At 38.1% G+C, this 25402-nt stretch overlaps 1 protein-coding gene across 1 annotated transcript in view; it reads left to right on the forward strand.

Moving 5' to 3' along the window:
* Positions 1-25402, forward strand: part of MMS22L (MMS22 like, DNA repair protein) — a 97824-nt gene that overhangs the window by 28857 nt on the left and 43565 nt on the right. Inside the window, exons 11-14 of the mRNA XM_080586468.1 lie at positions 532-594; positions 7760-7879; positions 8236-8462; positions 10878-11387. Of these exons, the coding sequence (XP_080442594.1) occupies positions 532-594; positions 7760-7879; positions 8236-8462; positions 10878-11387 (920 nt within the window). The remainder of the gene's footprint in view (positions 1-531; positions 595-7759; positions 7880-8235; positions 8463-10877; positions 11388-25402) is intronic.

The raw sequence follows: 25402 nt of genomic DNA on the forward strand, positions 1-25402 counted from the left end.
TACCTGACGAATTCCTTACCAAATTAGCCATAACAATCCTTTGTGATTGTCATAGGAAAAATGAGTTAGAAGTAGTTTTTCACTGAAAAGATAAAAACAAGAAAAGTAAGATTGTACCTTTTCCCTTCTTCTTATCCCTTATCTCTTCCTTTTTAGAGAATGTTAAAGACAAATTTTAAGACATTACTTATACAAATCAAAAATGTCTGAATGTTTTTGCTTCTTTACTAAAAATGAAGGTTGGAATTGTAAATGAGTCCCTTAAACCAGTTAAAACAGCATGCCCTTTATTTTGGGTCTCTTTGGTATGTGAATTTTGGTGTTGTTTTTTTTGTTGTTTAGATCTAATTTTTAGGACAGACATCAGTTACATTCATAAAGCAAAAAATCTGTTTTCAGTGGTGACTAAATATCCTGTCATGAAATGAAATATTTCTGTAAATTTCTTGTCTTCTTATTTTCACATTATTACATAATGATTCCTGTGAGGTGTACAAATACTATTTCATGCTGATAGTCATTATTTTTCAGAAACGGAAGGAATCCAATTGGAAATTTGTGGAAGAACTCCTTAAAAAATCCACTGATGCTCAAGTAAGTGTGTAAAGGAAGAAATAATGAACATGGGAAGTGTCAGGGATACTTTCTGGAAAAGACAGTGCATGAAACAAAGACCAACTAACAAGTGTATTTTTGGAGTTCTAGTGTTTTTATCAGAGGTAAATGAACATCCTTGACGTATATGAACTATGGCAGTATACGGTTCCCTCCTTGTTAGCAGTTACACGTGCTTTAAAGTGGTTGTGCTTGATGCTAAATTGTCAGATAAAGGAAAAAGATAATTATCCTAGAAGGGTAGGTATATGGCTACTCAGACAAGATGTATTCAGAATAAGAACTGGATGCTTAGAAAATGTAAACCAGATACTGAATGTAAGGATATCAAGTTGAAGAGACATGATGAGGGAGATAGTCAGTTGCATTGAAAATTCAGCTATATCCTCATCACAGCAGGAAGGTGACTTGCCTTGCTGAGCAATTTGTCTTACAGGCTTGAATCAAACTCTTACTGATAAGGTTCTAGTTTCTGAGCACTCATTTCATACCTTATCATTTTTCTTTCTGCAGAACTGTTAATGCAATGCTTCATGGCCCAGAGGTCAGAATTGACCTCCTTTTAAAATGCTTTTAAATATGCTGTTCATCATGTTTTTAAATATATTACGTTGCAGCTCTGTAAATTTGTTATGAAGTTGCATGGTACAAATTGCAAATGTGGTAACAGCAACACCTATAAAAATAATTTCTTTAATTTGTGTATGCTTAAAATGAGAATAAACATGTTTATTTTTATATTTGGTCTCAGATAGAAAAAATCCTGCAAAGTTCTGTTGCTGAAAGCAGAAGAGGAATCAGTTCTTTTTTATTGCTATTACTGCCTTGCTCGTGCAGTAGTGACAGCTGTGGTAGAAGCAGAGTAAGGATCAATACTTCTTACAGATTTTACAAAAAGATATTTTGTAGTCGTTAGGATAGTTGATACAATAGGCTGGCTATTAAAATGTTGAAAAATCACATTACATGTAAACTCTAACATTTGTGTATATAAGTTTGGCTTAATAAAAGGTTAATATTTTTTGGAATGATTTCATGGTATATAGTTGAATATGCATACTGTGCATATACGTTAAAGCTATAGTGATGACATCACTTATTGGATGCTTACCATTCTTGGAGAGAAACTAGAGAAATTTAGATGAGATATGAGGCAACTATATCTGAAGTAGTTTATTAGCCATTTTCCTGTGTAGGAAAATGTTCTGTATGTCAGCAACCTGACGACAGTAAGTGGACACTTGTTACATATTTTTTTTAAATGTTCCTCTTTTCTTGTGAAATCTTACTATTTTAAAATAAATATTATCCTAAAGCTGAATATACATAAAATACACAGCATTTTCGATGCTTTTGTAAAACAGGTATTGATTTGTAGACAGTTCAATAAGGTAGCTAGATGGTTGAGTTCAGAAGATTTGAATAATGACACAGAAATACAAGGCAGGTGTCTGTTTTAAGTTCCAAAGGCAGCTACGGCTGGATTTGAAACAAACCTCTGTTTGCCAAAGTTGTTTGCAGCTATTACCAACAGTCCAAGGAGTCACCTACCTTATTTCCTTTCTTGAAATTTTTCCTTTTTTCCATTATGGAGTTAATTGATTGTAGGAAATGCTCCTTGGAGAACATTTGTATCTGTATATGTATATGTGAGTGCATGTTACATACTTTGATTAAAAAATGCATTCCCCTTCCTCTTCTCGCACACCAACTTTCCTGACAGTGTCTAGGAGGGAGCTTTTCCTTTACCAGTAGGCATGTCCATCTCTGTCAGTCTCTCAGCTTCATACCTTCAGCTTTTACCTTTTGTGTTATCCACTTGTATCTTTGAAGTATCTGCTAAGTGAGTATTTCTGAGACCAGGAAAAGTCGGAATGGCAAGCACAATGAAGTATCAAGAAGTCAGTAATGAAATGGAACATGGACAAGCAGGGAAAGAAGAAGGGAGAAGACTCCTATTTGAAATGAACAATGGGATGGTACTAAAGATATTGCCCACTAAGGCTTGGCCTTAGCTTGTTAGTGAATCCTACCTAAGCCATCCTTTTAAGCATGCACTCTATAGAAGAGTTCATAGAGATGCACAGTAATAGCTCTGCAAAATATGTTGGAAGAAATGGTTGTAGTGAATCTCTCATTTACAAGAGAGGGCAGGAATTAGTGATTAGAACCTTCTGTTTTTTAAGTATATGGGAGGTTAAAATCTGGTTATGTTTAATACCATTGGATTCAAATGATGCCCATCAACTTCATAATCCACTTGTGCTTCTTGCTCCTTAACTTCAAAAGCTTATAGACAGTAAAGGTAGGAACATAAAGTGAATGGAAATACACAACAGATGAGGGAAATTGAGATGAAATTAAGTATGCATATTTTTGTGTGTTTGAAAAAGGTACGTATCATAAATTTGCAATGTAAACTGACAGTCTTTCTCCTACCAGTAACTGATAATTTATTTTCACATGACCGTCAATTTCTGTGTTGTGAAAAGGTGATTTAATAGCCACTGTTGCAGGTATGAATTTTGAGGGTAAGGGAGTATCATGAAAGTAGAGAAAAGAACCATCACCTATGCTGATGGATCAGCAGACATTAGAGTTAGCTTTTACATCCTTAGGACAGCTCAATATTGGGATGCAAAAATGACTAACCAGTGTCAAAACTGCAACTTTTTGGTAGTTAAAACGGTTTTTTTTTGGCAGTAAAACGGTTGAACTTAGTGATTAAAGCTAAGGTTTTCAGGAAAATATCAGTGGTGCAGGTGATGGATAAAGTGACCAGAACGCTCAAGTCACATTAACTGAGAACAGCTTTAATGAATTGAACCAATGAATCTTCAAGGTAATCATAGAACACACCTCTCTCGTGAGGTAAATACTGTGTCAGTAACAGAGTGAAGCTCTGGACTCATGGTCCCTGCTGTCCCTGCGTGCATGGCTTCTGCCTCTGTGGTGGTCCATCTTCACAGGCATGATGCTGAGCAGCAAGTCTGGCCCATGGGTTCTCACCTCCAGTTTGCTATGTGGGTCATCCCTAGTATGGAGAGGGCAGCCCTCATGCAGACAGCAGAGAACCTCAGCTACCTTCATGCAGCATGAGCCTGGTTTTGGGGGTGATAAAAGACTTCCTGAGGAAGGTACCCCATGTCCAGGTAAAGGTGGCAGAGGGGTGCTGCAGTGCAGCTGCAGTCTCCAGGTAGGAAGTCCTTGCCTTCAAGGATATAGCTGAGCAAGGGCAAGACGTGAAGCTGCTATTCAGGTTAGGGGGGACCAGTATATAGGTGGGAAGTAAAGATACCCTGTAGGCTGTAAATAAAGGCAAAAGCAGTAGTGGATACCTGGGCAAGTGTAGAGTGCTGCTTGCCTAGAGGAGTTGTGGATGTTTAAGGCCAGGTTGGATGGGGCTTTGAGCAGCCTGGTCTAGTGGAAGGTGTCCCTGCCCATGGCAGGAACTAGATGATCTTTAAGGTATCTTCCAACCCAAACCATTCTATGATTCCTTAGATATATCCTTTCAGTTTCAAACAGTTGACAGATTGGTGAGTTTCTCAGCCAGAAATCACCCTTTCTTTTAAAAATCTTGATAGATAGAGTTGAAGACAATTGCTTGTATGAAAGATTTCCCATCTGTATCACAAAACCAGCAGTTATATTCAACGACTAACATCTTCAATGCTTGAGACATTTATTGGAAACTGGTTACATGATGTATTGCCTAGTTCTTTTGTAATTTGAATTTCTGTTTTGGGACTAACGACAAAGGTAGAGCTGGTCTACAATTCTGTTTGCACAAAATGAAAATTACTGTACTAGGAATGTTAATGAATATTAACATCTGTATTTGTATACTAGGCAACATCAAACTGACTAAATTAATGGGTTATTAGTATAAGATGAATTTGTTTAGGAACTTTTATTGTGAGAATCAAAAGGGTTTTTTTGTTTGTTTGTAAGGGCTGATAGCAGTCTGTCTTACTAGTCTTCTCTCATTTGGGGAAGTAAATGCTTCATGATTGATTTCTGCCTCAATTTTATTATACCTTCACTACTTTGGTGTTTAATTCTAATCTAAACGAAATACAGAACTACTTGTGTTCTAGGAAACCAATTTTGTTACTTCAGTAGGAGGTCATAATAGAAAAATGTTGTGTTTAGATAATACTATCATTTTGATAGTATCTGGTGTTCCTCCCTTCTGCGATAAATTAAAAGCTGACTACCTCAAGAGTTCTCATAGTGTTTCCAGCAGTGCAGGAGACCATTTTAAGCAAAAGAGAAGTGAAAGAATCCATTAATCCCAGGGGTATTAGAAGTCTGGAGAACTCTTTCATATTAAATTCAAGATAAAGCCTTCAGTACTATCTTGGTTTTGGAAGCCGTTCTAAAACTATTGTTGGACAGATAAATAATGGTTGAAATTGAAGTTGCTCACAATACCATGTTTCCTGTTGAATTAGTTTAATTGAAATAGTCGTTTGTTAAATTAGATCATAAATATAATCCTGTGCACAAATTACAATTTTAGGACTAAGCATTCTCTTTCCAAAATGGGTGTGCGTGGTTTTTGTTTGTCTTGTCATCTTTTGTAATGGGGTAGATCTCTCTAGAGGAATAGATATATTCATCTGCAGTTTGTTTTATATCCAGATTCTTATTCATAAAAAATAGCACAGTTGAAAATGACTTCAGTTCTGTCCCTTGGTTTTGGGTGAGATTATTTTTATTTTGGGGACACTACTGATTTTGTATGTAGTGTTATGTCATTTAAGAACAATTCTTGATGATCACCTTTCATTTGTTGACATTTTTATTGTATTTGAACTGTTATTCTCTCTGTCTTACTCTCTTGATGTGTCCTCTCTATGGACACTTCAGTGTTTTCCATACGTTATATGTAATGTCTTGAATGTGTAATTTTCTATGACAACTGAAAATGCCTTTTCAATTTTCAACTTGCTTAAAAAATATACCTCTTTAGAAGGTGTATAACTTAGATTAATTTTTCATAAGAGAAGGCAAACATTAAAAGTTATTGTAGATGGTTGGTGTAAGTGCTTACAGTGTTCTAATAAAGTTTAGAAAATAATGTTTTCTACAGGAATGTATATCCAGATTTATAAAGTTAGAGATAAGTTAATGAGTTATAACTCCTATGTTGTACTGAAACTTGGGGGGAAACAGATCTAAGACATAGTAAGCCATAAGAGATAGCATTTTGGGTGAAATTAAAGTCACTGTCTTTCAGTAACAGGTACTTAATGAAAGTCCATTAAAAATAACAAAAATATAACACAAGTTGATGTTTTTTGCTTGGCATCAGTAGGTAGGTTGTTTGGTTTTGTGTTGTTGTTGTATTTTTTGTTGTTTTGGGTTTTTTATTCAACCATTTTCTGAACTGGGTTAACATTGGACATGTGTAAACCAGGACCCTGTATAGTCCATGATCCAGGGATGTAATTGGAACTGAAAGAGAAAGCTTCCTGATATTTATCTGAGACATGAATGAGGTTTTGTTCATTCCCTTTCCTGGTGCTATGATTTTAAGTCGTAAGACTCATCTTACAGAATCAGAGAATCATTTAGGTTGGAAAAGACCTTTAAAATCATCAAGTCCAACCATCTTGTATCTCTTTTATTTTTCTTCCCCTTTATATCGTTCTTTAGCTCATCATACACATTTAGGATTTCCAAGCCTGTGTAGTATTTAGATGTATTTGAAAGTAGGTCAGGGCTTTCTCTCGTCACAGAACAAGTGGAGTCAAGTCCTCCCAGGGTGTTATATTTACTATCATCCTGAGGTAGATGCCTAAAACTGGCTGGATTAAACACATGATTTCATTCTGAGTGGGGAGCTCCTTATGTCCTAGTTCTGATGCAAGTCCAGTTTTGCTGACATCAAAAGCTGTCCCCCTCTCAGTAGCTCACAATTGCAATCTGAATGCTTCACTGTGTTCGAATTGTTTGGAATTTCCTATTTTCTTTACTGTGGGTTGTCTTTGGTTTGTCTGCAAAGTTTGGAACTGATGGAAGCATTTGGAAAATGTTTCTATTTCTGCAGAGGAACTCATTAGCGATTGTTCAGAGGCTTATTTGCTGTTCCTTTAGAGTTGTCTGGGATGTTATCAATATTGCAATGTTGCAGGAGTTTAACAAGGGACATGATTCAAAAATTAAAGATCTTCCCATTTTCTGTTCTGTTCAGAGAAGCATGACCTCTCCAGATAGCTGTACCTTCCCTCTGTATCAGTGGTGAATGAGCTTTCCTTTGGACATATATGACAGAAGGGTTTAAACATTCAGCTGACTTACTATGCATTCAGTGTAGTGCCCTATTTACTGTTCTGTAAGGTCCTATACCGTGCAATTGTGTTTCAAGTTAGGCCCTCAGTATTGAGGTTGCTGCTACTGTAAAGTCTACAAATGTGTGGACACCTGAAAGGGTGCACGATGAACTATTTTATTGGCTGCCTTACAACGTGCATTGGATAACAACGTCTCTGTGTATGTCAGCTTTTATATTCTAGTTCGTTGTTTGTAATAGCAGATGCCATTTACTTTATATTTGTTGAGAATCACAGAATGGTTTGGGTTGGAAGGGACCTTGAAGACCACCCAGTTCCAACCCCCCAGCCATGGGCAGGGACACCTCCCACCAGCCCAGGTTGCCCAAAGCCCCATCCAGCCTGGCCTTGAACACCTCCAGGGATGGGGCATCCACAGCTTCTCTGGGCAGCCTGTCCCAGTGCCTCACCACCCTCTGAGTAAAGAGTTTCTTCCTTCTGTCTTAGCTAAACCTCCCCTCTTTTAGTTTAAAGCCATTACTGCTTATCGTATCAACGCAGTCCCTGACACAGAGTCCCTCCCCATCTTTCCTGTAGGCCCCCTTTAGGTACTGGCAGGCCGCTATAAGGTCTCCCCGGAGCCTTCTCTTCTCCAGGCTGAACAACCCCAACTCCATCAGTCTGCCTTCATAGGAGAGGTGCTCCAGCCCCTTGATCATCTTTGTGGCCCTCCTCTGGAGTCATTCTAATAGAAATAATGTTTATATGAAGAAATTATTCTGGGTAGTCTGATAATATTGGGTTTATATGTAGACATGGTGATGTTTCCCTCCTACATTTAAACTTTTTATTCCCTTTGCAAGACTGGTGTATTAGAGGAACAGTTACGAATGTATCTTCAGTGCTGTTTGACTTTGAGTAGTTTCTGGGACTGGAACCTATCTGTTGTCACCATACTCTGGGATTATTACAGCAAGAACCTGGTAAGTAAATGAATATATAAAAATACAGAATTGCATGTGGATCATCTTCAGTTTTTAGCAATTAATTCTGATTCCCCTTTAGCCAAACATGATTGCTATACTTCTGTAAAATTGACTAGTCAATGACAGTATGCCTGAATTTGCTATATGAATTAGAATGTATCTTTTTTCTTCATTAGGGCTACTGATTTTAAGATCTTCTGAAAACACTTTGCACATTTATGATGTGTCTTTATTTTTGGAGTTGTGGTACAAACATGCCCTTTTGTTTGTGTGAAGGATTGTATCTTACTGTCCTTGGAATATTAACATTCGTTGCTACTTATCTTCTTTCCGTGTTTTATTTTTTCTTTTAGAACAGTTGCTTTACTGTTCCGTGGCTTGGTCTGAAGGGTCTGGCAAATATCAGTAAAACTTCTTTGTCAATGCTTGAGTTGGTAAAAAGTTGCTGTTGTGAACAGCAGATCCCCACCCTGTACGAGTCCAGCAACAGTTACCTCATTTTTCTCAGCATTTTGGCACGGATGATGAAGGAAGAGGCAGAGAACAGTGGCGTGCATCCTTGGAAACAAATTAAAGGACGGTATGGCTGCAATTTGGCTTGTCTCGTGCTATAAGAGATCTAGTCGGTCTGACTGCATGGCCCTTTGAGGCACACACTAAAGCAAAGTGGGGTACAGCGCTCGTGAGAAAGTAAAGGGGGTGAAGGATCTGGGGTGTTCATGGTCTGAAGAAGGCAGTTGTTCCGTTTCGTTTCTGTTGCCAGCTAAGGCTGTGACAGGTGTATAGCTGGGTCCAAGAGTCATCTTGGCATCCGCAGCCTGTGATGATTTGTTTCGTCCCACCAGCCAGGAATATGGTATACTGGCAACCTACGCAGTGGTACAACCCTGTTGCCAGTAAGGTAATGTAATTAAAGCACAGAAATTCTGTTTTGAGCTGCATGTAAGCCATGTGTTGTCTAAGAACATACAGCCTGGCTCTTGCTATGCCTTCAGTTCCCTTTATATTTCCTTTTTCCTTTATACGGTTGCCAACATTTCTCACAGTATTTTTTTTGTGAGGGTTTTACTTTTTCATTTAATTCTGAAACATACTAATTAAGAGAGGTGCTAAGTCATGATATTTAACAGCATACATATTTATGTTTTTTTAATCAAAATTGTGACATTGCGTGTACTTACTGAGTCCTCAAAACTTTTGGTAATGATATCGTACTGGTTGTTAAAGGTGCTAACACTTAAGATTTCTTTCAGTGGTTATAAATGACTTAGATTTGTTTTGGAGTTTTTGGCTGGTTTTGATTTTTAAGATTAAGGTAGTATGTAAATAAAAAAATGGATAAAATGTGCATGCAGACCTTATAGAGCTATGTGGTATGTCTCTCCCAAAAAAGAAGGGTTATCTTTGCTATCAGAAGGGGAAAATGTGTGTACTAGCTATGTAAGCTTCAAGAGTTGTTACAGTCAGTAAAGTTTGGGTTTTAAAATTGCTACAACTACATATTGAAACAAATAAATTGTTATATGCAGAATCAGTGTCTTGCTTTGGTTAGTAATTTTAATTAGTCTGTTTCATTTTCACTGAAAACAAATTATACTTAAGTTTTTGTGTTGTTATAGCTTGTTACTTTGTCTAATTTAAGAGGGGGAATAATAATACACAACACACACTTTGTCAGTCTGCTCAACCAGTATTCATCACTTCTGACTTGAATAAATTAATTACACAAGTAGCAAAATTTAACAGCCTACAGCTATGATTTTGGGATGAACTCTGTTTTCAGCAGCTAACCAAGCATTAATTGATGCATGAAGAACGTAAATGCCTGTCAGTAGTAATTTACTACTAAACAACATTAATTGGATTTGCTGTAATTTTTGGTGGCTAGATTTGATAACCTCAGCACCACTTCCAACTATTTTTCCAGGTGACAGGATAGGAAAACAGCCTTTATGGTTGTTTAACTACTGTATGTGGAACTCACTTTAAATTAAAGGTGAAGCATATACCCAGGTTTTTAATTGCACAGAAGGAAAGTTAAGCTACCCATTTTCATCTTATTCCTCTCTCATAAGAATGGTGACTTTTATTTAAAAGTCTAGATCTGAGCATGAAAGATAACTGCGTAAAAGATTTCTGCTTTTTGCCAGGCACTTTAAAAGTTGCGAAGTAGCAGTGCTTCTCAGCATATGACTTAACACTATTGTATAAGCTATACATCCTAATGTTTCTTAAAATTTTTCTGCTCAGTAGAGGTTTCTCTCCCAAATGCCTCCTGTTTCCTGTTTCTTTGCTTTCTCCCAGTTTCCCTGTTTTCTCCCAGACTTGTAATCCTCAATTCATACAATTGGCCTTCAATAAAGAGCAGTACTGCAGAGAAAGGGAGCTTTCCGTTAAAAATCTTCCTTCTAGTTTTACTGCAGTGACAGTTGAGTAGGCAAACTTTGGTAGTGTAACATAAGAAGAGAAATTGGTATCTAAAGGAAGGAGGGCTCCTGTTTTTTTTTCTTTTGTTTTCTGTGTGCCACCTGGAAATAACAGTTGCTAGGAAAGAAGCTGGGCTACAGGATTTGTTCACTAATACTGAGAGATACCACTTAAATTGCTTCCTATCCCAGTAGCCCTCATGGGCTGAGTTTGTATGATGTGAAGGCATGGTATGGAGGAAACGTGTCACTGACAAAATAGAGAGTCTGTTCATCACACTGTGCTCAGCTTTCTACTGGAGGTTGGATAGGAAAGGAAGGTTAGGCTGTATCTGAGTTGAAAACTCTAATTTGTAGACCAGAAATTGTAATAATGTGTTCCATTAGCTAAAAGAGAAGATGAGGGGAAGGAAAAGATGATATTTACAGGGTACCTGTAAACTAAAAGCAGGAAAATGCAATTTTTGTGTATCAAGTAGATAGAAAATTTAATGCTTTACAAAACTTTCTTTCTTGATTTGTTGTTTTTTGTTGTATTTTTTTTCATTTTTTTTTTTCTTTTAATGTAGAATTTATTCCAAGTTCCATCGGAAAAGAATGCAGGAGCTGACAGAAGTGGGGCTGCAGAACTTTTTTAACCTCTTCCTTATGCTAGCAATTGTGGCAGAGACAGAAGATATAGTGAGTAGAGTGCTGGATCTTCTGGATTTCCTGACCCCATCCTCTGTCACCATGTCTCAGAGAGCTCTCATTTGGAGAGGTCATTTTGCTTTCCTTTTGATATATGTTGAGAAGAATATGGACATTAGTGTCCTAGCGGAGAAACTCTCAAATGCTTTCCGTGACAAAGCAAAGGAGTTTTTGGTAGCCAAAAATGACTACACACAGAAACAAAATCTCTGGACTCTACTTTCAACATACATTGATGGTGTCCAAGAAGTGTTTGAGACCAGCTGCTACTTGAGCCTTTCTGAGGAAAAGTTACTAAATGATGGCTTTACTATGCTGCTGCCTGCTTGTCGAGGAGCTGAACTGAGTATGGTCCTGAATTTTCTTCAGGTTGTTCTAGCCAGACTTAGGTAAGTTATTTTGTTAGACTGTGGATATAGACTGGAATGTTTTTTGTGTTCAGGTTAAGCTGTAGTTCATACTAATTTCTTACTGAAATAGAGCAAAAGGAAAGAGATAGCTTTAGAGGATTGTGAATGGTATGTTAAATTTTGAAATCTTCCAATGCCCTGCTGCATTTAGAATTTTAGAAATGTTTCTTTACTGTTTCAGTTAACACAGGTTTGCTGTCTTTGATATTTTGTAATGAATTAGTGACACTGTAGAAAGTCGTTCAGTTGCCACTGTTTCAGATATTATTTCTTTTTGGCACAGGAAATTTCGAAACTATTATCTGTACTAAATTACTGAAGTAATGTTTATTTGTGGTGTTTTTTTTCTTTCCCCAGTGAATTTTCTGTTTTTCAGACTTCATTCTAATTCTTTTTTTTCTTCTTTCAGCAAGGTTGCAATCAAACACAACAGTTACGGAGTCTTAAATACTTGTCTAAGGTTTGTTAGAAAAGAAGGAAACCATATTTTACCACTTCGAAGCAGTTTTGCTTTGATGTACTAGTTCAGGTTTCAGCATCTACGGTGCCCTTCAATAATAAGCATATTTTTGTCTACTGATGCCTTTTAGAGGTAGTCTTCCAGTTTGAAGCCCAAACTGCTTTTTTTTATATTTATGTTAAGAGGCAGCTATTGATCTGCCATTACTTCAAATGTGCAAGACTGAAATATGTGGAAAGAGCTGTGGAAGAGTGCATAATAGGAACAGCGAGGCCCATATGCAAGGTCTCTCTTCAGATAGGTTCTTTGTTACTGTCTAGTAGTTTGAGTGCAGCTGTCAATAGCTTATACATCCGAAGACAACTGTTTTTCAGGCAGTCTTTTGAAAAAAGATGAAGCATGAAACTAAGTTTAGCTGATTTATTATTTATTATTTCAGTTCAACTGAATGTATTTACTGGAATAAATTGGAGACTTCAAAAATACTTTGACATTTTCTCCGTTAGCTAATACACCGTATTTGTAATGTTGCTTTTTAAGATGAAGTAGGGACACTTGTGAAAGTTGCCTATTTCATAACTTGACATTATTCTGAAGCTTTCCAAAATTTGAGGGTTATGTAGTCCTTTTGTAACATAGACAGAAGGGCACAGAAGTCTATTATAGATTTCTCAGGATGTCATGGGCAATATACAGTACGGTATTCATACCTTTTTTATTAAAAGGAGGTCTGCTTAAATATTAGAATTACCAACATGCTCAAATAGTGGTTGGCATGTCAGGTATTGTTAGAGCCTTGTTTTTAACTGTTCTTTATTTCAGCTTCTGTATTTATACGTTTGGTTATCTGCCTCTTTATCCCATCAATTACAAAGTTTAATTTCCCTAAGGTTTATAAAACACTTTGATCTTGGTGGTACGGGAAACAGTAAAGTGTTGCTGGTTCTCTCTTGCACTTTAACAGACTCGCTGGAAATAGTCCTCTGTCAACACACGAGTAAAACAGTGCTAATAATATTTTCTTCATTCAGAAAATTTGGATGACTGTGCCAACCAAAGGTGAAAGTATTATTGGCTTAACCAGACTGATAACACCTGGTCTGTTTCGAAATGTGGGAAAGGATGAAATGGCTCAATGCAATTTTCTCTCCTGTTTTTAAAATTCAGGCAGATACAAGGTAGTTGGCCTTTCACAAATGTGATTTTTCTGCACGTTGCACGCTAATAGTCTTATAACTGTACAATAGAGAATTTACAGGTAGGAAGGAAGTGAGATCACTGATTAAAGTGAAGCAGCTCCCTCTAGGCTGTTAGGAAATAACAACTTCATGTGCCATTTTCTGCTAACCGCGGATGATGGCTCACAGGAGCATTCTTTATTGCTGATTAAGGAGCATTATGAAAATACTGACTTAGGTGCGTTAAACTAAATGCCTCAGTGTTTAAAGCTTAAAATGTCAAATAGTTTTAGCAGTCCCCTTTAACATATCTTATTGCGTTGCTAGAATCATATTCCAGGTTTCCCACTTGCTTTTATTTGAGAGTATTGTAAAAATAGCAATCTTTCATTTGCAGAGTGAGGTGTAGCCAAAAGCTCTGCTTTAATTATAGGTATTCATGCTGCTATGGTTAAGGGTCTGTCAGCATTTCCATTATAAACCTTTATTTTCAAGGGTTTGTATCATAGCTGTGAAAACTTGCTCTGGGCTAAAACTTGGCATACATGGTTTTGATAGAGGGCTTGTTTTCTTCCTTTCTTTTTTTCTTAAAAGGCATCTGAAAAGAGACCCCCACCTGCACCATTTTTATACCACTGTGTTTTAAAATAACCCTTTCCAGGTATTTTCGTATTTTGTTGTCTTCTAGAAAAGTACTGGTAGCTTTTGATTGTTACATTTACCTATGGTTTTGCTATTTTTTAAAAAATTAATGGTTATCATTGTGATTATTTCAGTGTCCATATATTTAAATATAACTGACTTGTCAGGAAAACTCATTTTTATTACTTTTTTGATCTGTGGTGAGTGGATAATTGGAAACAAGATGCTACTTGCTGGCACTTCCATGTATTTGATCTTCAGAGTGAGATTCAGTATGAAGTGTAAGATTGTATTTTAATACAGTCTCCTTTTTAAAAGCGTGTGTAAAATAAACAATAAACAATCAAGAACCCCCAAAACCATGAAGTACAAGGTGCTTCCTTCCTATGTTTACTTGGAACATTCAACATCTAGCTCAGGTGTCAGTTTTTCGTTTATTTTTTTGTTTCTGTTTTTAAACAATGTTTTAGGATCCTGATTTTATTCTTCTTTAACAAAAGGTTAATGCAGGATGCTTGGCCGTGTGTGCTTTCATTTGTTCCAAATCTCTGGCACTTCCCATCATCCGAGTGCCTCATGACACAAAAAGAAACCCTGAGTTAATAAAAATACAGACATTTAATAGATTTGAGAGAACTCGCTGTAAGAATGGACACAGGCTCAGGGAAATTTGCTGAGTGCCTGGAAACAGTAGGTTCCAGCATTGCAATATCTTATTCTTAAAAGAAGTGCTTGAAACATGTTAAAATGTCTCTTATTGTAATCAGGTATAGCTCTGACATGAGCTTTCTCTCATTATCATCATCCTGGCATTGGGTTTTTGTAGTGCATTAGCACTGAGGTACAGGATTATAAAAATGCAAGTGCATGCCTAGGTGTAAAATCACTGCTGGTACTCCAAGCATCTTTACTTAGTTTCAGGGAGACTTACTACTACTGATTCCCATAGGAGAAATGAAAAGTACTACAAACCTAATAACATAATAAACAGTAATTTCATTTTGAAAACAATTTGTGGGTATTTATGCCCCGTGTGTACTGTATTTATGCCCCATGTGTACAATGCTGAAGGACTTGAAAAGTTATTGAAAATTTCAGTGGGTACATTTTATAAGCTCTAAATGAATAATACTCAGGTAAACGTGTCTCTAATTAAAAGTTACAGTAATAATGGGGCCACGGATAACAGCAGAACTGGATGTTTCTATCTGTTAAAGCTTTAAGGTTGTGAGAGGAATCGTGATAGGAATAGGTTATCCAGTATATCTTTGCTATGGAAATGTGTAGTCATTTGTAATTTTTTTTGCGTTATACTTGCCATCAAAACACCCTGTGGGAAGCTTTCCGAGACCAACAGGAGCCTCTCCCCCGCTCTCTGTTACCGTGTAAATCAGCAGATAAGCTCATGAGGAGAATAGAAAGGTCCTTCCCCCTTCTTCCTTCTTTTCTTCCCCCTCAGGGGGTTTAGTGTTAGTCTTTGTAAAATGTATTTTTCTGATGTTGAACTTCTGAAAACTGTATCCAGAGGAGTTTGGAAGAGCATGAGCCTTCTCTTACCCATTCCATCCCACACGTATATTTTCTGTGATGTCCAAATAAGCGGGGTGTAGCCCTGTGACTAAACCACTGAAATGTTAGGAGATCTTGGTTTGGCTCACAGATCTGCCAGGCTTAATGAATGACCATTAGAAAGTCATTAAATATTGCTAGGACCTTTGTTCACCTACATGGAAAATGGTCCTTTCTGACTTTGTAATATAAATCTTAAATTTAGGGAGCAAGCATGGCTGGCTGTACTAATTTGACCTAAGGTCTAAATTAGTTTAAGGTTTGTTGTTTGTTTTTAGGTGCAGTAGTGGTACTAATAAAGTTGAGGCTTGAATGAGTGTAAAAACGTTCAGCCTTTCTGTACTTCAGAGTATAGGAAGCAAGCACTGCTTTAGAATACAGCACTGTTTCGAAAGGTTTGCTGTGTCTAAATCCTTTCGAGTAATCTCTTAGAGTTTTCTGAGGGAATTCTGGATGTGTTCTTAGCTGCGGTTACTGCATTAAGGTGTGGCTCTGAAAATTGACATTGATCTTTACTCTTCATTCTACTTTATTAAGGATTTGAGTTGCTTTTTCAGGATTTTTTGTGTGAAAAGTTAATGTTTTGTACCTTTCTCCCTCGTGTACTGAACTTCAGGTATGACTAGCTGAAACTGCAGTGTTTTGACTGCAGGTCCTCTGCTCTGAAAGCATTACTATCCGAAGGAACGAAATGGGGAGTGTAGCTGCAGTGCACCCTGTACCTCGTCCTTTGCTTGCAGGAAGTTTCTGTGCATGCGTCGCATCAGTTCAGGTTTGCAAGAATATTGACTTCCACTTCTCACTGTCAGTTTCCTTGGATCACTAGAAGGTCACACGAGAGCTGATTGATTAAAATCAATTTCATATTGGTGTTTAGGATGTAATAAAACATCTGCCTCAGAATCACTTTAAGAACGAACCAGAATAACAAAAGCAGTCAGGAAATCTTGTGATTGTTGATGCCGATATCGTTACAGGTACAAAGCCAAAGCAACTCAAGTGTAGTGCTGACATTAATTGCGAAGATACGCAGCTCTGTCCCCTGTGCTGCAGATTGAAATGCTTCTGTCTTTCGTTCATTGTATCCATTTTATCTATCAAAAATTAATTCACGTGGGTTTTATGTGGCCTACCTGACAGCAGTACAAGGCTTACTGTTGTGAAGGAGTAAATCCGCAAAATAAAGAGTAAAAGCATAGCCAGGTGTACCAAGAACCTGCCAGTTGGGACCCTGCAGTTGTTTAGAGAAATATTTCCTCCCTGAAGGACATCACGTGCAGATTTGTTTTCTGATGGAAGTGTCTCGCTTTTGAAGCAGTTTTCCCCCAAAACAGTTTTCCCTGTGTTTTCCTTCTATTATTCTTTGCACAAGGTGTAAGAATGGCTCTTCATACGGAGTATTTTTTGTTGTGGATGTTAGACAAAGAAATACTTTCACCAATAAAACCATTATACACAAGTAGCCTTCTTATCTCTTAATTTTGATTGTTTCTTCGTTACCTTACAAGATATATATATCTTCTCTCTTTAGGATATCTCTTGTCAGATTTAAGGCTTATTTAAAATGAAAAGAAAGCTGAAGCAATTTTCTTTATTCCATTTCAGTCTCCTAAGGCCTATTTCCCCCTGGTGAGCTCATAGCAACAGGGGGGTTTAAGGGAATTCAGCTTTCTGCAAATTAATGTCTCACATCATGAAAATTCAGGACTTTTTTTTTTCTATATCTTGAAAAAGTAATACAGTGAGTGCGAGTATTATTTCTTGCCAGCGGGTGGAAGATGAATGATTTTGTCACAGTTTTACTGCTTGATGAGCAGTGTCCTGAGGGTCAGGCTTAAGTCTGTGTCACTATGCTGCTCATTACTCTTGAGCTAAATAAGGGCTGATTGGATCTAAATTGCCTAGCACATGGGCCGCAGATGAGCTCAGTGAGTAGGGGATGACCTGCTATTCAGGCTGGGAGTAACCCCGGTGTGCAAATGCTGCATTAGAACACCGTGGGAGAATGAGAGGCTACCGACCGCTGCCAGCAAAAGAAATCGAAATGTAAAAACTCTTTGATGCTGCAACGTTAGAATTTGAAATGTAGGAAGTGACAGGTTGATGGTACTTATCAGCTTTGGCTGGATTAGAGAACAGTGTCATCTTGCTTATATAATGACAGAAGAATGAAGCGAGCTCCCAACTACTTTGCGGTGCCGAGCTGCCGCTGTCAGAGTCGATGCTGCCTCCTACTGACAGCCTGCACGGGAGAGTGGAGAAAGCGGACGGGAGGATGAGAGGCTGTTCGGCGTGCATCTGTGCCTCTGCGCTTCTGTTCCCTTCTCTTTGTGGGATGACAAACCTGACTGATAAAATACTGAGGGTTTGGGGACAAGCACACGTCACTGTAGTCTTCTAGAGCGATTAGACAAGTCTCCTGCTTGTACTGAACTGTGTGTGCATGACACTGGTCCCCCCAAAAATGCCTCTCTTCCCTCCATTGCTAGCCCTGTGGGAGGAGGTGATCCCTGGAGAGGAGAAGTAATTCGTGGCTGCGTGCTTTAAAGAAAGTCGACATGTAAAGAGCAGAAAAAAATCTGAATGAACTCAAAGAGAATCCTTATGCTAACCGAACGAGTGGATATACTTGTCTTAATGGCGGAAAGTGAAAAGCAAGGAAAGCACCCAAGTGTTGAACGCAACATGGCTTGTAGTGGTTTGGGCACTTCTGAAAGATTCAGTGGATCAGTAGAGTGATAAGCTTTTCTTACTGCTAACTATGGGACTGCCTTACTGGCAAAAGCAACTTGGCTCTCTCGTGAAACGAGCGCCTAAATGAAGAGGAGGGATAAACCTAAATGTATTCTGTGTTTTCTGTTTATTTTTGTGCTCTGCCTGGGTATATATTATTTGATTCTTCTTCTCCTGGGATGCTTTTGCTAATAATGAAGTTTCTTCCGTGGCTTAAAAACAACTTCCAGTTTGCTTGCTTCTGGGTCTTATAACAAAAAAGGAAGAGAAAAGTAAACAGCAGCCTTACAAGCACAAACAGTTTTACCACAAAATGGTGTGAGTCTGTGGGAATGAGAGGGAATATTTCCACAAAGAACCTAATTAGTGTAGAAGATTCAGCGCTGCTTGGATGGTGTTCTAAGTGTTATCAATGTTTAATGGCTTCACTTTGGATCACAGAAGATGAGGAACTGTTTAGCACAACTACTTGTAGTTGATGTAAGCATCTGAGTTTGTCTGAAATACCATATTTTTGTCCACATACAAGCTCACTGTGTTCAAATGGACAGCAGAAACAGAATTTAAAATTACTGTAGTATCTTGAAGAACTTATCAACAAGAGGAAATACAGACCAACTATTGAATTTGGGAGAGAGGAAGTCTGAAACAACACGTGGAAAGCTCGACATGGCTGCCATGCTGTCAAAAAATATCAGGAACCATGGTACGTATGCATGTACCGTGGGCTGATAGAAACAAAGGCGATGTTATCTACATCTGTGGTTGGTTAGCTGACATAGCTGTTACCCTGGTCTGTCCATCCTACCCTTTCTTGTAGGTTTTGTCGCCCACTCAGCGCAGATGGCAGCAAGATAAATTATTTTGTCCCTGTCACTAACACAATTTCTGCCTGGCATATGGAAGACAAACAAAATGATTTGTGAATGGTAGTTCAAGTGGATTTCCTAATAACTTAAAGGAGCATGGGATGGATGCAGTTCTTATATTTTGACCTCTATTTACATGGCTATTTACATGAATTTCTAAGAACATAATGGCTGTAAGAAAGTAATTATTTGAAATTTGACTGAAATCTGCCTGTTGGATAACTTTTGTGGCAGTGCCTTTTCGTGCACACAGCCTGTATGGTGTTAGGAAGCGGGGCTTGATGCGACTCTGCTTAGGAAAAAGAAAAAATAAATATTGTTGTGAAGTGTGTTAATAAAACTTTTGCAGGTGAAATATAGGAACTGCTTGTTCCTTTCTTAGCTGTAGTTCTGTGCACAGTTCTGAATGTGTCAGTTTGCAGAGCATTTATGAGTAAATTGAAGAGTGGGGAGCTTTGCAGAAGTAAATGATGAGAGTAGGAAGTTTGTAGAAGTTTGAGGAAATTGGTTTTAGTTAGGAAAGATTGAAAGGAGATTTGCTAGAAGTTACCCAGTATGAAAACATATATATTGCAAAGGCAACACGTTGTCTGTTGTTCTCTACGCCAGTGGAGAAGGAATTGCCTTCATTTGTAGCAGAAGCACTTTTGTTTGGTTATTTAGAGCAGGCTGTAAATGTCAGTGCTCTGACAGGCTGCAAAAAGTAGTTGTGGAATCAAATTATTATTTTTTTGCACTTGTTAGAGACTGCATTGGACAACCAGTTGTCGGGGTAGTCTTTGTAAGCTGATCAGTGCTGAGCTGAACTCCTTTAGTGACTCGGGGTGCTCGCCAGCCTTTCACTTGTTTCTGTGACTTGAAATAAAGGAGTTGCTGCTGCTGCTGCTGGTGATGGGTTAGTAAGGATGCCTCCTAAACAGTGTTCCATGATTTTCCTTACAGAACAAAACCTCGGTGAAACCAGAAATTGATGGGTACAAAAGAAACCAGACCAGAGGCTGTCTGAGGGGGGCCTGTACCACATGCACACCACAGTGGCTCTGTGGAAGGTTGTGCTGTGGTTTTATGTTCAAGTATGGAAATCTGTCAAAAAATGACTTTGAAAATGCTTTTTTAGACTTTTTCTAAAGAAAAATATTTGATCCAGGGCATGTGGGTGTGCGTTGTCATGTTTTATTTGGCTTGGAGCAAGTCTAAGTGCCATTAATTGCCGATGCTTAAAAGCTCCAGCTTGCTTTCCAGTGGTACTAAACACTGAAAACGTGCCTGATAAGAAATGATCCTGAAATAGTGGGCCACGCTGTCCTCCCTAGAAACAAAATTGGAAGAGTCGAGCATACTCTGGAGCGTGTGCATCATGCATCTTCTCGTGTTCTCGTGGGGTCCCTTCCTGACACGCTTACGGAGAGGAGCAAATGGAGGAAGGTAAAAAGAGTTTGTGGTTTATTTAGTTCTCTGCTGAGCTGGAGGTACTGTCTGTTCTCTTCTCTTTTTCACAACCAGAAGGCCCTGTTTATCTCTGATCGGGGTTAATTAAAGCCTTAGGGCAATGCTGAGACCCTGCCAATGGCTGGAAGGTACAGACGTAATGGAGGCTGCAGCTCCTCACTGCAGGGAACGGAGGGGTAACCGTGGGCTGCCACTGGCTCTGATAGTACAGCTGTGCTCATTCTTGCCGAAAGAAAATACAGGAGTGAACTTTTTTTGCCAAATAGTTCTGTGCACTTGTTAATCTCTGGCTGCTATCGGAGTGGCAGGAAGCCTCTGCTTTGACGTGTGTGCTTGCAGATCCATGTTAAGGAGCAGGACCCTCTTGCTTCTCTGTATGGTAATGCAGTGACTACACCTGCAGCCTCAGGAGCATGCACCACAGCCTTGAGTGTGTGCAGTCTTTTACTGAGGGGCAGGAGAAGGGAGGAACAAGCAACTACACAGCCAAGACAATGAGGTTTCCTTTTACTGCTTTTTGTGTCCTTGTTTTACCTAGGGAAAGTCAACAAGGAGAAGAAAAGCAAATATTTTCATTGGCATTCTTTGTTTGCTTGGACAGGAATAGATTGATTAGCTGTTGGTGGTGTGCATTTGAAAATACTTGAGTGTGCATTCCAGGTATCTACCTAAAATATTTTAAAGCTGCTAAAGATTTACTCCAAGGGAATTTCTCCGATTCACACCATGCCTGTATATTCAGGGGTATTCTCCAATGGCATTATTTGGGGAGAAAGTGCTGTGTGTGTACGTGTTTGGTGTGTTACATTTACGTGGAGTTTGGTATTAGGTGCAAAGGTGACATCAGCAAGCACCATGATCATCTTATTTGTTACATAATAATTAACTATAGCACAGCTGTGATTATCCAAAGGTATTGGATATTCCCTGTCACAGGGAATATATTCAGGCAAACAGGGGACTTTTTACAATGTAATTATTAGACATTGGGGAGACATGACCCTGTTTAGGGTAATGGAGGCATGGTATGGTTAATTGATGTTAGGACAATCAAACTTCTACCGTTTCAGTATTCCGGGATTCTAGGATTTGCTAGAAAATGTCTGTATGTTCTTATGGAAAAATAAATAAATAAATGAATAATAACCCCAAGAGTCAATCTTGAAGTTACACTTGCATTACCATGCTGCACTGAATTACTGATATGATTATGTGTTCAGAAATCATTTATATTGTCTATAAATCTTGCACATCTTACATCACAGGGAAAATTCCCTACATTTTGACTCTGAGTATTTTGTAAAGGCATCTATTTTTCTAAGGCATCAAAAATGGCTCCTATTTTTTAAGTCAAACTCAAGAATTTAAGATGTTTCCTGCAACCAAGAAACTTTTGTTGTTTTATTTTTTTTTCTCTAAAGAGAACTTCTGATATCTGTACAGTATGAGAATTACAACAGAGAATACAGTTGATGACATCCAGCTTCAGCTTCTCCGTCTTCTCCAAGTTTAGAGTATGAGGACATAAAACAATTTAATTTCATTAGAGTTTATTAGCATTTCTATAAAAGCATTTCTACTGTACTGCCATGGTACTGAACTTCTAGAATTTCTAATAGCTCAGCCCACCCTTTGGAAGATTTGCATTGCTCCTGTCTTACTGAAAGTTTTTCTCTAGCTCTTGTTTTTTTTTTTTCCTTCTTTGAAAGAGGGTAATTTCTGAAAACTCTTCAGCAGTCCTATCTCCATGTAAATTAATACTGTAAATTCTGCTGCTAGTGAGGGTGGAAGGAGAGTAGTAAGAGTGGGTGGGGGGAGAGAAGAATTAAAATCATTCCAATAAATGGTTTAATTTATGCCTCAGCAGTTAAGCATGCTCCTGGTTAACAGAAATACCCTTCAGCTACACAGGATTTGGGAGGGTTGGAGGGCACTCATTTGCACATAAATAGCCATTAACTGATAAATTCCCAGAGGTCTCCTGTTGCATGCTAGTGGTTCTGACCTACTTAGCTAGCTTAAATTTGTTTTACAGAATTATTATAATTCCATCCTTGGTACTTAAACTTTGTGATTAATGCATGCCTCACAATACAATTAAAGTATAATTACACAGTTTTACAGTTTGCTATCATGGTGTTATTATTATTACAAAGAGCTGGATTTTGCAAATATTAGAAGAATTAGGGTTCTGATACCCATCACTTTGCTGTTATTAAGTGATTATGTTAAATGGGACCCCTTTATGTCTGAAGAATGGAGTGGAGAGAGGGGAATCATTAACTAACACATCAGATGTCTTCTGTGTGATTGAGGAGGAGATGTGCACTGGGGTCTTTTGCACATCTGTAGATGAGAGGTGCAAATACCTTTTGTTTATCTCTGCCAGCTGCCTGTGACATGCTCTAGCACATCTGTGCTTTAGTGCTTAAAAAAAGCTTCACAATAAACATCTCCTTTTTGTAATCTGTTACAAATCATTTCCTTGTGTTAAACATCTGATTGTATTGTACTTTATTGAAGCTTTTTATTACAAGAACGGTTTCTTTCATACCCTGATTAAAAACATTAATGAACAGGTACAGAAGTCCTGCAGATCTGTATAGCATAGGTTAGGATGTGTGTACGCAAAGATGATACAGATCTTGTGCTCCGTAACTTGGAGCAGTTCCCTCTGAGGGATCCTGTCTGTTGTACTCACGTGCATGAATGTGTTTTATATTCATGCTGGCTGCAAATAGCAGTAAGTCACAGACACTGCTAGTTTTACCTTAGGTGTCAGGGTTACCTGGCCTCCCCTGTTTTTCTGGCCAAAGTTGTTTCTGTGGCAACTGTTCATTCTCCAAAAAGGAGTGATCCAAGACTTGTTAACATGACTTGTATGTGACACAAGAATCGCTTCTGCTCTGGATAATTCTTTTTTTCCAATGCAACTGCACCTGAAAATTTTGACTTTATGTTAACAGGTAATACAATTACTAAATCAAAGGAGTGCAAATGTTTTTTATAATATTGGGCTATTGCAATGTAAGTTACAAATCTAATTTTACTTTCTTTATCTGTGAGTATGTGTTATATTGCTCACTTCACCGTTGGGAAATGGAACGGCTGACACCTTTTCTGAATTACACTTTATGCTCTTCTAAAGCTTTTAAGGTTACACTCTGAAATTTTTTAACTATAATTGCACAGTGGAAACTCCAGACTGTCCAGAAATCAAATGTTGCAGCCTCAAGTCTTATTTGATTCAGTGCCTTGGGTTTCACTATTGCTTAGTTTAAAAAGACCTGTTGCTTTTGTGGTTTTTGTTTAAGAGGGGCTATTTATTTCTTTAACAATGAAAATATTTCTCCTTCCTAATTCCACAGAATACAGAGTAAAGGGCAAATAGAAATCTTTTTCTTAGAATGACTCCTTTCTCATCTGTAATTTTAGTCTGTATTTGTTATGCTGCTACAATGATATAATCTCAGCTTTCGCTATTATCATCTGCTGTCATTAAGCTCAGAAAACATTGGTCATTATTACTGATGCATGGAAGCATATGAGCAGGTAGCCAGTAATTACGCTTGGAAGACTTTAGTATATTATCGGTGCTTCCTACTTGAATATATGTGAATTGGTTTCATTTCAAGTCTTTAAAAAAAAAATACTGCGTAGAAGAGATTTAAATCATTTTCATGTGGCACAGCAAAAACGCAAAGGTGCATTACCAGAAAGAAATGGTCAGCAATAAGAGCTGTTTTGCAAAGTTGGCTTGCAACGTCTACCACACTATGTGGAGAAAACAGTTATCCTGTAATAATAAGACTAATGAATTCAGAAATCCATTGATTGAACTGGCTCTGGGTAGATTATGTTCAGGCTTGCTTCAAGGAGAGGAATTTATGAAATGTTTGCCGCATCCAGCAAGCACTGCTGCTATAATACAGCTGCCTCCTCAGTGGTTTGCTTTGATCCTGTGGAATGAAAGGACAGGAGGATCAGCTCAGGTCTAAATGAGATTACAGCTGGTTCGGCAGCTTATCTGGTCTAATGCCAACTAGTGTGGCTTTGCACGTCCTAAGGGGTTTACAACAGAAACTGTTTATTGAGTATCATCGGTTTACTCAACACAAGCAGGCTAATCCTTCCCAGCCTCAGCGTGTTGTAGGATTGTGCATGAGCCAAACCAAAAGCTGGTGTAGCCAGGGCCTCCAGAGCCCTTTGTCTCGCCTCATATTGATTTTTTTTACCTGTGTTAAAGACAGTAAAAAATAAAAACCAATAACCAGCCCTATTGTGAGCAAAAGGTTAATCTGACCTAAAATCTTACAAAAGCATCTTTTAACTCTAGAAGGGATGGCAGCCTTTCTCTGACTTTTCACTCGAGGGATTTTCTAGTTTAAGGTTTTGAAGAACAAGATAGGAAAAACAGCTTAAACATTTAACTCCGTGTGTCTCGCAAGGTCTCTGAAATCTCCCACCAGCTGCGTAGCAAACTTTAAACAATTATTTCCAAGTAGCAGCCGTTCCTAACAAAATGTCATCTTTCTGTGGTACCTGATGCCATGTAGTAAGGGGATGACATGCTGAACATAGGGAAAGAGTAGTGGGAGCTAGTAGGTGTCCAAGGATCGCGCTGGCTTTTCTCTCTAGTGTTTATTATGTAAAAACATCAGAAAATACATTGATCGGCTGCTTTCTTAGAAAGGTAATTATTAAGTAGGTGAATGTGTCATAAGGAGTCTAAAAAGGTACCAAGCAGGCCCATAGGGGCGGAATGGTTTTAAAAATTAGAATAGAAATTCTGGGCTGAAGGCTCTTACTTTTAAGCTATAACCCTTTCTGTTCTCATGTGAAAGACAAAGGAATATTAGGGTTTAATAATATTTTACTGAGCACGTTTCCTCTCCAAGGAAGTCTCTCTTTTGGAAGGCGTAGCAGCATGTGTCACATTATTATATATAAAATGCTTTTTATAGTATAGGGAAGGAATAGATTAAACGTTGAGAAGAGTAGTAACAGTATGCAAGAGTAGTAATGGTACCTTTGCACTGAAAGAAATACCGTAAGTTGTTGAATCTGCACTGTTGGGATTATGCAGGAATCGAT

The sequence above is a fragment of the Anser brachyrhynchus genome, assembly GCF_964034855.1.
Source record: "Anser brachyrhynchus genome assembly, chromosome: 3".
Taxonomy (NCBI): Eukaryota; Metazoa; Chordata; class Aves; order Anseriformes; family Anatidae; genus Anser; species Anser brachyrhynchus.